This window comes from Dreissena polymorpha, chromosome 12, assembly GCF_020536995.1.
Source record: "Dreissena polymorpha isolate Duluth1 chromosome 12, UMN_Dpol_1.0, whole genome shotgun sequence".
In the NCBI taxonomy this organism is placed as follows: domain Eukaryota; kingdom Metazoa; phylum Mollusca; class Bivalvia; order Myida; family Dreissenidae; genus Dreissena; species Dreissena polymorpha.
The window spans coordinates 33,310,467-33,324,025 of NC_068366.1; the positions used below are offsets into that span (position 1 = coordinate 33,310,467).

The following is a 13,559-nucleotide window of genomic DNA, read 5'->3' on the forward strand; positions in this document are numbered from 1 at the left end:
CCTGAAAATCAATAGGGGTCATCTGCCAGCCATTATCAATCTACCTACGAAGTTTCATGATCCTAGGCATAAGCGTTCTTGAGTTACCATCCGGAAACCATTTTACTATTTCCGGTCACTGTGACCTTGACCTTTGACCTAGTGACCTGAAAATCAATAGGGGTCATCTGCGAGTCATGATCAATCTACCTAACAAGTTTCATGATCCTAGGCCTAAGCGTTCTTGAGTTATCATCCGGAAACCATTTTACTATTTCGGGTCACCGTGACCTTGACCTTTGACCTAGTGACCTAAAAATCAATAGGGGTCATCTGCGAGTCATGATCAATGTACCTATGAAGTTTCATGATCCTAGGCCCAAGCGTTCTTGAGTTATCATCCGGAAACCACCTGGTGGACTGACCGACAGACCGACATGAGCAAAGCAATATACCCCCTCTTCTTCGAAGGGGGGGCACAAAAAAACATAACTGGGCTTGAACGACTGACCCCTGGAGTAAAAGTCTATTGCTTAGACCACTTGGCCATTCATGCTCATACAATGAGTGATGCGTTTTATACTTTATATAAGCAATCCTCGTAGTATCACAAAATTTAACGACAACAACAGAATACTCCAAAATGTTCAGTTGTTTTCTGACAAATATCATAACTACAACAAAAATTTGCATATCTGAAACATCTTTTTTTCAATTTATCAAAACGTAGAAAGGCCCCTTTAAAATTCCATCAATAAATGTCAGAGTTAAAGCAATGAGAGGAATTTCTATGGTCAAATTTGACAAAGTGTGACATTAAAATATGATCTAGGGAGATGGGTGTTAGATAGGGGTTGGGGAAAATCATGTTCTTTTAACTTAAATTGAGGCCAAACTTTGAACCATAGTGTGTAAAACAAGGACATCAGTAAAACTGATGGATGCTCCCAGTGCTCACTCTGGCCTTCAGAAAATAATAGCCATATTTTTTTTCCTTAAAAAAATAATAGCCAAAACATATGCGGACTTTTCCGCAAAACGGTACTGAAGGCAAAAAGAAAGAAAAAACCATGAATCTCATTTTATCTATGTTTTATTAAATGTATATCTATTGATTTAAGTTATAATATATATATATACTCAAAAACAAGCATAATATCAGTGTGCCATTTTCTTATAAAATATTATCATGGCTTTACAATAAAGAATACAATCAATGTTGTGGGTGTGACTTAACAAACCAGATCTCAGCTACAGTTACATACACATAAGAATTAAGGGCAGAGGCCCCAACCCACCCAGAGCACTCATTATACTATTTTTTATAGTTTTTCCAATTGCAATTTTTGGTGAATACTCGAAATATTATAAACCACATCTTCCGTATCACCGCATGTGTATTCGTCATTCTATTTTTGCTGTTATGAACTTCGAAAATAAATCATAATGGACGAAAAAAATACAGTATCCGAAAACGGTAATCCGAAAAATTGTACGCGTTTTGCAAATGAAATATGCATAATATAAAATATTAATATGCATAATCTAAAATGTGCATATCGTTCGACTACTTTATCTCTTAATACGGCGTTTGCCATCGGCCGCAATATTGTAGGCAGAGGCCAATATCAATTGTAAATGATTTATTCCAAAAATAACACTTTCGCAATGCCGATCATGTTTACATCAATTAACGTCACAGCGCGTGAGTTAAAATACACCACCTTAGTGTAATTCCGTACACGTGTTTCGTTAAAATTAGCTGACCATGGCATATGCCGGGTCCCTTTGAATTGGGAAAACCAGGTTACCTGGTTAAAAATTGGAATCATTATGTTAAAGCAGACGACAAACAGCGGTAATTACGGGGATAATTAGTTGATGGCGATTAAATAATTATTTCATCAAGCAATGTTCAACGTAATCTAACTGCAGAAAAAACGGCGTGCAAAACAAAACCAGCCAACAATATTAGCGGCGATTTTCAATAATGACGATTAAATAATAATTGGCGAAAAATTAACAAAGATCTCACAGTTACCGATAATTGGTAAAGCACAGGGAGATTAAAGACGTTTTTTCCGAAATATATCACTGCTGTCGGACACTGATTGAGAAAAATGCTCTAGGCCACAATGTCGCAGAAGTTATTGACGCGTGTATGACAATACACAGGGTCGAGTGTGTACACAGGTAATCTCGTTATCGATTTTTCCTGCTTGATGGCCCGATTTGCAGGCGTTTCGCAATCGCGGGACAACATTTAGTGGCAATTTGTTTTTTTATGTAGGCGGATAAAATAATCGCCATTTTTTCTAGACAATTTTAAGAAATAATAGCCAGTTGGATAAAATAATCGCCATTGGCGATAATGTCTGGCAGCAGCGTGAGCACTGTGCTCCCCAATGATGCTTTGTCAATATATGGTTTGTGTTGAAAAAGTGTGACCTTGAGAAAATCTATTATAAGCCTCAGTAACCTTGACTCCAGTGACCTCAAACCTCATCAAAAAGGTAGAGGTCCATGCAAGGTACCTTCATCCCAAATTTATAAGAGATCGATCAAATATTGAAGGTGCTATGAGAAACTGTAACAAACGCGTGACGGAAAATCTATTATTAGCCTCAGTAACCTTGACCCCAGTGGCCTCAAACCTCATCAAAAGGTAGAGGTCCATGCATAGTACCTACATTGCAAATATGTAAGAGATCGGTAAAGTATTAAAGGCGCTATGAGAAACTGTAACAAAAGCGTGACGGAAAATCTATTATTAGCCTCGGTGACCTTGACCTTGAACCCAGTGACCTCAAACCTCATCAAAAGGTAAAGGTTCATGCAAGGTACCTACATGCCAAATAAGAAAGAGATTGGTAAAGTATTGAAGGCGCTATAAGAAACAGTACCAAAAGTGTGACGGAAGTAAGGACAAACTGGCAACTATATGCTCCGCCAAAATTTTATTTCGGGGAGCATAAAAAACATTGGATGGTTTACATTAGGGCCAAGTTATTAAATTATTTATCAACATATGGCAAAGATATGGCTAAGACAGGAAGCTTCGCACAGATATATAGAGACAGGCAGTGAGTTGCATTACATGTAGAAAGTGGTCAAGAACTTCTACAGACGATTTTCTGTCTTATTCTTTGTTTGAAAAATTCTTATTTGAAAATATGTCATAATTTTTTAAATATTGCATAAAAGGGTTTTAAAAATCGCAAATGCAAAAACTATATCCTAAGGAATTTCCCATGTAAGTTTGAAAGTGTTACAATAAAAGGTAAAGGAGAACTTATTATGACAAATGGGCATCTATGGTAAGGACGGACGGACAAACAACTTTCGACGATTTCATTACATAACGATAATTCATACCAGGGGGGATGGTGGGGGCTTAATAATTATTTACCCATAAGAGCGGGAAACAAACACTCTTTCACACAAACATTTCTGACATTCAGTGCAACATGGCTACATACCCATGAATCCAGCGGGAGCTACCATTTGAGGCATTCCATTGGCCATGATTGGCATTCTCTGCCCCATCGTCATGGCAACAGGTGCTACCATTCCCATTGAAGGGTGGACACCTAGTGTATAGTGTACAGTGCAGTGCAGTGTTAGAATATACTGAATATGGAGTGAATATAGAATGTAGAGTATATTCGAGTATATAGAGTTTAGAGGCATATATAGAGTGCAAATGGAGTGTCAAAACTGAACGCCTAAAACAAGATTTCCTGTTGGGCTTCTGTAGAAAAGCTTTTTATAAAACTTAAAATCAACATCATAGGCTTTATATGACCCACAACTCTTTGGGATTGTATTCCTACCAATGAGAACTCAGTATTGTTAATTTATACCAAAAATTACTAAGAATTGTTCATTCCTACCAATCACAACTCATCATGTATATTCTTTCCAATTAGAACGCAGCATTGTAAATTTCTACCAGTTTGTACCCAGCATTGTTAAATTATACAAATCAGAACAAGGTATTGTAAATTCCTTCCAATCAGAAGTCAGTAATTTCCTACCAAGAAGTACTCAGCATTGTTAATTCCTATCAATAAGAACTATTCATTGCTTATAACTACCAGAAGAACTCTGCATCGTCTATTCCTACCAGTCAGAACTCAGTATTGTGAATTCCTTCCAATCTGAACTCAGTATTGTTAATTCCTAGCATTTATAACTCAATATAGTTAATTCCTAGCATTAATAACTCAGTATTGTTAATTCCTACTACAGCATTTATAAATCAGTATTGTTAATTCCTAGCATTTATAACTTAGTAGTGTTAATTCTTATCATTTATAACTCAGTATGGTTTATTCGTATCAATCAGAACTCACTGGTGTTATTTCCCTTCAATCTTAACTCAGTTTTGTAAATTAGAGCTCTGTATTGTTTATTAGCCAAGGAACAACTCTAATTTGAAAATTATTTCTTCAACAAGAAATACAAATATTAAGACATTCTTATCATAACAAATACCAAATATATAAGCCTGGCAGTTTTAGAAAAGTGTTAACTACCTTTTGTACCTGAAAGTATAAGAAGCTAGCCCTAAGGGCGGGGCCAATGTTAACCCCATGCAGTTGATTTCAACACACTTGGTAGACAACACTATGAAGATGAATCATAACAAATAACAAACCTCTGGGCCTTGCAGTTTGTACTTCCATGTATATACATAAAAGGACAACAAATTACCCACAGGGCAGAGCTAATGTTGACCCAAGGGGAATGGTTTGAACAAACATGGTGTATGACCTGCATATGAGGTAACAAAACAAATCATGAACACTTGACCCTTGCAGTTTCAGAAGAAATATTTTTAAGTTTTCATTGTATACAAATAAAAAGGTTACTCTAAGGGCCGGGCTATTTTTTACCCAAGGTGCATGATTCCATTTGTTTTTGAGAGACCCTAGTTATAATGTTACATACCAAATATCAAACCTATGGGCTGTGCAGTTTCAATATTATTCTTTACGTGTTCATGATTAAAACCCATTTTTTGGTCCCTTTACCTAAATAATCATAGTACCAGAACCATTTTAAAAACGTTTTAAAAGAACCACCCAAGGAACATTATTATAAAGACTTGTAAAATTTTGACCAGACATTGTATGAAGAAATGGTTTAGGGACAGACTGACATAATTCATGCAAACAGGGCATACGACAGACCTAATAGTATCTCAATTGCTCAGGAGAGTTAAAAATGCAAGAAACGGGCATTCAGTTTATTTCAAGACTATATTTGCAAGTCTATGATGCAGATTTCAAAGCTGTAACTAGCTTTAAACTATTCAACCTTGTCTGTTTATCGAAAAACGTCTAACACCTTCAGTGTATGATATGGAATTATGCACAATGCTTGAATGTGTGCAGACTTGAAGATTATATTATCATTGAAAACCCCACCATATGCCCTCTTACCCATTCCTGGCATCATGCCAACCATTTGGGGCTGGGAGGGCATGGCCCCAAATGACCCCACTACAGGGGAAGGGTCCGCTTTCATGGATTGGGGCAGAGCCTTGGGGAGCTCATAGCCTTGGAGTTTCTTCTTGATGAGATGCATGGCTATGGAAAACTCCTTTCTGTCCATCTTGCCATCGTTGTTCATATCTGCTAGACCCCTGTTTAGGTGTAACACAGGTAAGACAATATGTTCTGGCTTTAACATGCCTTTTTAGTACAAATCACAATTTGTGATTACTTTACAAAATAATGTATTTACTATTATAATGCATGCATTAAAATAATTATTTTACATAGCAGCAGTTTGTGACAGTACACTTAAATCTTTTACATTTTTATTTAAAGGACAACATACTTGAATCATTGTTTATTACAAACAAAAGGTCATTAGTTTACCATATTTGTCCTAATACTGCCGTTGGAAGACCTGACTGCAAGAAAAAATTTCTGGCCTGTTCACCTGTAAAAATATACAGCAAATACACATAACAACTTAGAATCATATTACAGAGTAATCATAAGACATAAAGCCACATAAATGAGTGAGACAATTCATACCAATTAGTACTTATAATTGATATGGCAATTACAAAGGACACTTTTTAATGGGCACTCAAATGCAATTTTTGCAGTGTCAAATAGCGATCCTAAATTTTCTTATCATGTACAACCAAAAAATGTTTCATGCTACACATGTATATGAAACCAAGAATCTGAGCATACCTAGATCAAACTTGTGCACATGTTGATACATAATATTATACAAACCTTTTTAAATGTAACAAAATACGTTTCGCAGGAACATCAGATGATTTGTTAAATTAAGACACATTAAGTTATGCTGATTTTAAGGATGCCAAAGAGTCGTTATATACTTTAACATCATTAAAATAAAAATTAATCTAACATACAATTGATGTGGAACACTGTCAAAAATTTTCCTAAAGAAAAATTACCAGTATCTGATTATCACGTTTCTTCAAAATTCAATTTAAATAGATTGGATCTGAGCATGGGAGCTGAAGTATATATGAGATATACTGTATAGCATGGTTCTTGATAATCTTCTGTACAGCAAACAACAGGCTAATTGTTATAAATCTTCTCACGAGTGCAGATAATTCAAAATGAGCCATGCTCTTGAAAACCAGGCTTAATAAATAAGTGTTAAGTATTGTCCAAAATTAGCCTTTGCAGCCCACACAGGCTAATCACTCCAGTGTTTTCTTTCACCAATAGGGGAATGGTGGCTGGGCCCGTCCAAAGGGGAAAAATGCGTCGTTTTTTAGGAAAAGGGGAAAATTAAAAATTCACTCTTTTATTTGTTATGATATTTATTATATGAAAACACATGTATGTATGAATGTAATATTCACTGCTGAATTTCTCTGTCCCTTTTCTTAAATATATATCAATGATTTTTTCAACGTTAGTTTCACACAGTTCAGCCTTCATGCACAGTCTCAGTTTTCCTAGCAATTTTGAGTCTAATTAGGATTTTTTAAGCAATAAAATGGCAAATTGTATCATTTTTTATCAATAAAATGGACCAAATTGGAATGTTTTTATCAACAAATATTGACACAATATAGATACATCAGGTCTTTTCCTGGCCATTTTGGGAAAAATGCAATTCATATGAAAAGTCCACTGCATGATGTGGGAAAAACTAATTTAATATAACTCTTTATAATAATTCAAAATCATATTAATGTGTTATATACTTTGTTAGTTGTTTATGAAATTAATTTGAGATATATTTATCATTAGAAAGTTCTTTCTAAAAAAAAATATTTTTTTTTAACTTCTGGCGGGGATTTTTTCTACAAAATTGGGGGAAAATATATACTCTTTTTTTAGGGGAATGGGGCTGAATAGGGCCGCGAAATTGCCATAAAAAAACACTGGTCAGTGTTGAAACTTTCTGCCTTGACTGGCTTTTTGATTAGAGGAAAATTCTAATGAACACAAATTTCTATAAAAGCAGAGACTGTCATACCAGATATGTGTATGTGGACTGCACAGGCTAAGCTGGGACCACACATTACGCATATGCATAAAGCTTCGTTTCCCCAAAGCGTGTTTAAAATACAACTTAATTTTGAAATAGGGCTGTGACCTATTATGGTCTACAATAAATTACCTGTGACGAAGCCATTGACTGGCTTCAGGGCAAAGAACTGTGAATCGTGTTTGGCTCGGTCCTCCCCAGTTATCCTCCATTCATCCCCTCCACCTAAGACAATACAAAGAAATGATTGCCACATCCTCCATCAACAACATTGAGCCAGATACATTCATTGAACTGTTAGAGAATTTAAAATTGAAGTATTCCATTGACCAATCGTGCCTTTTTATTGCAGTGATATAACTAAATAATACTTTAGTTTATATCACATTGTTGCACAATACAATTTATAGAAGTCTTATCGTAGGACAAACAATGTTGGGCAAAAATTAACGTGGAAAAATCTATGTTTTCTACTGGTTAATTTAAATCTTTAAACCTTTACCACTTAAGATATACGTATTTTCACGCATTTGTAGTCTCTTAAAAAGCAATATTTAATTTAAGACCTTTCTTACTTAGACTAGATTCAAGTTTTTAAGGCTTCATCTCCAAACCTTAGACACTGATGAGCAGCAAACAGCATAAAACCTGAAAAGACTGCGAGTGACTCGCAGACTGTTCTGGTTTTATGCTGTTTGCACAAAGGCATTTTCACTTTGCTTCTAAGTGGGAAAGGGTGAAATGCACCATGTTTCACAAGAGCCAGTTGTTCATTACTTAAAATAAAATCACTATTGCAACTTACTAATTTCAACACAATAATTTCTGTTTCACATTAAAAAAATATTGTATTTAAAGTTGTCATGGAACTTTTTCAGGCAGTGAAATGAATATTTAAGTCCTTGAAAATGGTATCATGTTATCTTTAATACAATGAATGAAGATGTACAAGTTGCTTTTATTAAGTTAGTATAATTTAAAGCATTTATTATAGTTGGACATTATAATAATATATTTGCAAGGTAAAAACTACTCATGGAAAAAAATGAAATAATAAACACAGGTGTAGAAAAACCACGCTAATCTAATTCACTGAAAGAAATTCACTGATCTCTCTTTTAGTGTTATTTTTGTGACCTTTATAAGAAATAGCAAACAGAACAAATCTAGTGTTGCACACAGAAATGACAACCAGCTAATATACCCCAAATGAAAAAAGGAAACTCTGGTATAGACTATTTCTCTACTATTTATCTCTGTTGACAATATGTGAATCGGAGTTTCAAAAGAATTTCTTAATCTTTTTTCTCTAGTACTTCACCTTCTTTAAAAATGGTCTTGCTTTTAAACCAGCCCTGTAAACACTTAGCTCATTTGCTGCTGTATCAAGTCAAACATGTGCTGAATTCTTTATTACCTGGAACAGCAGCCATGTCCAGAACATCAATCTATGTTACGTATCCATGCAAGAGGTGCACACAACTGAAAATACAATAAAAAACATGACATTACCTTCAACAAGAATTAATAAGAGCGATGAAGAATACCCTCCTGATGCAGCACTTCATAAAATGAAGTTGCCAGGGCTCAGGCCGTGTTCAAATTTGAGAAATTTCAGTTGAAACAAGAGATTGCCAAGTAATATGGTCCCCTACCGGTGAAACTCCACCATTGTCAGAATTTTAATAATATATTTGTTGCCTAAGCAACCAGAATTCTTGACCTAGGAACAAAATGAAATGACGTGCATTATCTCCATATTGCCATCTATCCATGTATCAAGTTTCATTAAGAACTTTTAAAGTTATCGCAGGATCCAGAAAAGTGTGACAGACAGACAGACTGACTGACACACAGAGCACAAACCATAAGTCCCCTCCGGTTTCACCTGTAGGGGACAATAAGGTAGAAGTGAAGCAACTTTCAGGAGAAGTGGTTTTTGTAAAAAGTCTAATCAAGTCTTCACTTGTTTTTTACCCCTCATTACACCATGCCCATCATCATTAATATCAAATAACTCAAATTTGGAAGTTTGGGGAAAAGTGTTAACAAAATATATTTAACAAAAAACTTAAGTGTTAATGTTGTGTTATTGATGTATAATGAGTTTATGTTTTCAATTTTGTTTAAAATATAAAAAAAATCATTTAAAATTTACAGAAGGGATTCCAAATCTGACATGTAAACAAGCCCAATATTTATTGCCAGTGCCAGGAAAACTTTTATTTTAGCTGAGGTTACCTCTTCCCATTTTCTTTGAGTGTTGTTTTAATGGGCCATTTAGCACAAGGCAAATTAACCCTTCCCCACTTGGAAACAAAGTGAACATGGCTATGTGCAAACAGCATAAAACTAGAACAGCCTGTGAGCAACTCACAGTCTGTTCAGGTTTTATGCTGTTTGATGCTAATTAGTATCTAAGGGATGGAAATGAAGCCTTTAAAACTTGAATCCAGTAAGAAAGGTCTTTTATAAAATTCAACTTTATAAGGGACTACAAACATGTCAAAATTTATCTAAGTGGTAAAGGGTAAACAAGGCATCATCTATGAACAATTTAATTTCAAGAAGTCTAATGGCTCCGGACTGTCCATTTCAATGTATAACTTTTCACCACCTGCAAATGGGGTAAATAATGGCAGAGACAGCCATTCTCCACATTTAAATTTTAATCTGTGAATGTCTGACAAATAGAAAATCATTATGAGTAGAAGCCACTTCACTTTCATGCGTTTAAAGGGCAACATTAATGTCCCGAGCAAATTTATCGTCCATGTTGCCCTATGCCTAGCGGCTGAGCCCTTGATGATATAGAATGTGCTAGTTGTAAAAAGGACACAAGATTTGCATTTTTTTTATATAGAATGAAAAACAGCAGGTGGGTCATATTATTAATAACACATCGGAATGTATTTAGTTAAAAAGTGTAAAAGAACACATGCGGACAAGTCTAATTCTACTGACAGATGGACATCTGAACATTCCTGTATAACCCCATTTACATGGCTAAAGGTAGTATAACTATGTTTTTTTAGATTATGTTGACACCAGTGCATTCCACAGGATTTTTGTCAGGCGCCCCGGGGCTGCTAGGGGTGGTTCGGGAGGGGTGTCCCCTTCCGACGTTGATTTTTTTATATTTAACGTGTCAATTCACGTTCGGTGGTGCGTTATAACTCAAAGAAAAACAACGTCAAAAGACGTCATTTGGTGCGCTATGACTCTTAAAAAAAAATCCCCCAGTCATTTAAAAATATATTTTTTTATATTGTTTATTTGTTTTAAAACTTTCCCGCACAGATAATCAAATCCCGACTCGAACGATTCCCCAATACATCCGTTTAAACCCGACTCTATTACTGTATACTTACTTCTTTTCAAGTTTTTATTTATTAACCGATAATCCTGTTTATTCCGTTTTTATCAATCTCTTTCTGGTAAATATTTACGATAAGAGGCTGAGCTCTCAATTATTTCTTTAACACAAACCTTGCCATTTTTTAAGTGACTATTTATAGATTTGATGAAATATTGCCTCTGAATATGCGTCAATCCTCTGACCTGTTGTGTGCTTGTTAAAACGCTCAATACACGCACGTTTGTATGCAAATGACGCGACGTTGTACATGCTGCATAATTTTGGCGCTCTTTTTAATTGAGAAAAAGATTCGACACAAAATAAATTTGCACTGCTAATTTGAAGCAAAAATATTTAACGTTGCCGTAACATTTACATTCGAAAGTGTGTTTCGGATTAAAAACGTGTTAACATCGACTTACGGGAATGGGTTTCGATTTACAAATTTAATTATTCCCATTTGAGATTTAAACCTATATTAACCGTTGCGTTATAAATTCAACGATAATTTGTTTAAACACTTTACGAGTCGAATAAATGTTTTGACGGAACTATGCAGGAAATTCACGTTGTCCACGAGGATCACGGCCGGTTGCCATCATCAGTCTTCTAACTATCGATTATCGGACGAAACATTTACAAGTGTGCGTAATTAATTCAACGAAAATTTGTTAAAGCGCATTACGTGTAGAATAAATGTAAAAAAAAACGAGGTGAATCTGTTCTATATATGAACATGATGAAATATACATGTACTGGAATTAAATTGTTATCACATAATTGTAATCGGGGGTCATTTGCACAACTAACTCGCTATAATAATTAAGTGTTTACCACTTGCAATTAATTTCTCGTATTAATCATGAGTCATAGGTAACACTTGTTTACAGTAAAAAGGTGTGATCATGATGCCCCAAACCGTCTTTAATGTTCTGTACTGTACTAATTACCAGTTTTATATTACGTAAATGGTACAACTTCTTGCTAATCAAGCTGCGATAAACTCTTACTTCATGCCCGACGTCAATCAAAAATAATGGTCGATAGTTAACCCAGCCCTCATAAGTATTCGCGTAACCGATTGGACGATGAACTTCACAGTTTGACGACTGGAAAGATACCAGATACATCCCTGTCAGCATTTAAATGACTGTGTAATGTGGCTTCAGAACACATCACGCGTTTTCCCCCCAAAAACGCGCTCCCTCCGCGGGTTTTTTTCTGCTAGCGAGTGTTCACGCGGCGTTGAGAGAGCGAGGTGAACTCCATAAAACGCTCAGCGTTACGCAGCATTCGCTAATTCCCGCGGCGTTTTACTTTAGCCTAGTCGGTTAATGCAGACAATTTTCGTTCTTATCAGTGACCGCCGCGCAACGCCGAATTAGCAGTGTGCTACTGGGCATGCCAAAAAATAAAAACATTGTTATAATAAATTGTTTAAATACTGTAGTACATGTAAAAAAAAGATTATTGCATAGACAATTAATACGTATAAAAATTATGTTTTTTAATTCACAGGCACGTCTACAATATGAATGAATATAAGACATTTGACAAATTTATATTTAAATCATAACACATATAAGACAAGAATAAATGTTCCGTAAAATTTCCAAATGAGAATAATAATCAGTAATCTGAAACACACTACGATTTTTTATGTTAACACGACGTTTACAAATGCTTCCAATATACAGTCATCATGTATATTTCCCGACAAAATCGGCGAAAATTATGCTGCAATGTACAAGGTATACTCCTGCAAAGCGTGCGTGTATTGATTTTTTTATACAAACTTTATAGCGCAGAGAACATTGAATTTTGTTGATTTCAGTTAAAAGTTTCGTTGGTATTTTTTAACAAAATTATATCGCGAATAAGTTGATATTTCCTCCAAAATAATTTCAAGTCATACACGCCGAATCTTTATTGTTACGGTATTTTAGTAGAGTAATTATTTTAACAGTACAGTGAAAACTCTCTTTACGACCACCTCGGTATTCCGACCAACTCGCTAAGTCGACCACCATTTTTCAGTCCCGATTTGTTTCTTCTATATTTCAATGGTCGTTACACTCACTAATCCGACCAACCCGCTAATCCGCTATTACGACCACTTTAATCAGTACCAATTATCGATATTGTTCTTAATTGACACCCGCCAAACGACCAGTAATTTTCACACCTTACTTGATCTGATGTTGTGGTACTATCGGGCTTGTGTACGAAGCCATTCTGACCCAATAAACCACAATTAACGACAACGGTTTTTGGCATCGATTTGCGACACAGGTGTTAGATTTTCGGCACTTGTTATAATTTTTAACCATTGATTGACAATTAGCTATTATTATTATTGAGTCTTTGATGGGTAAATTGGTAGTTGTTTGGTACACACTTTAAAGATTTATTACGGCGAATAATTTAACAGTTAGGATATTTGAGTAACACGGTTTTGTTCGTGATGGATATAAAAACCGACTTTTATACCATATCGTTATTCAAAATGGATAAGCGAAAACGGAAAGAGTTGTGTTTAAAAGAAAAGATTGATTTTATCGACGCAAGTGATGGGAAATCTCAACGACGATTTATTCGGCATTGGAAAGACTCGGGTTCAAGCTATTCTAAAAAGAAAATCTCGACTTTTATTCGACAAAATGCTAAGCAGATGACAATTGACTCATTCGTTAAGTAAACATCAAGGATCTTGATGAAA

General features: G+C 35.2%; 1 protein-coding gene across 11 annotated transcripts in view; it reads right to left on the reverse strand.

Annotated features, from left to right (window-relative positions):
• The window catches only part of LOC127853681 (intersectin-1-like), a 117,055-nt gene that overhangs the window by 101,417 nt on the left and 2,079 nt on the right, over window positions 1–13,559 (reverse strand). For 10 of the 11 annotated variants that reach the window (XM_052388392.1, XM_052388383.1, XM_052388382.1 and 7 more), the window contains exons 2-6: window positions 8,900–8,964; window positions 7,615–7,707; window positions 5,868–5,931; window positions 5,427–5,629; window positions 3,459–3,569 (exon numbers count right to left, since the gene is read on the reverse strand). In XM_052388392.1, the coding sequence (XP_052244352.1) occupies window positions 3,459–3,569; window positions 5,427–5,629; window positions 5,868–5,931; window positions 7,615–7,707; window positions 8,900–8,915 (487 nt within the window). In that variant the 5' untranslated portion in view covers window positions 8,916–8,964. The remainder of the gene's footprint in view (window positions 1–3,458; window positions 3,570–5,426; window positions 5,630–5,867; window positions 5,932–7,614; window positions 7,708–8,899; window positions 8,965–13,559) is intronic. The other variant, XM_052388390.1, reaches the window with a different exon arrangement.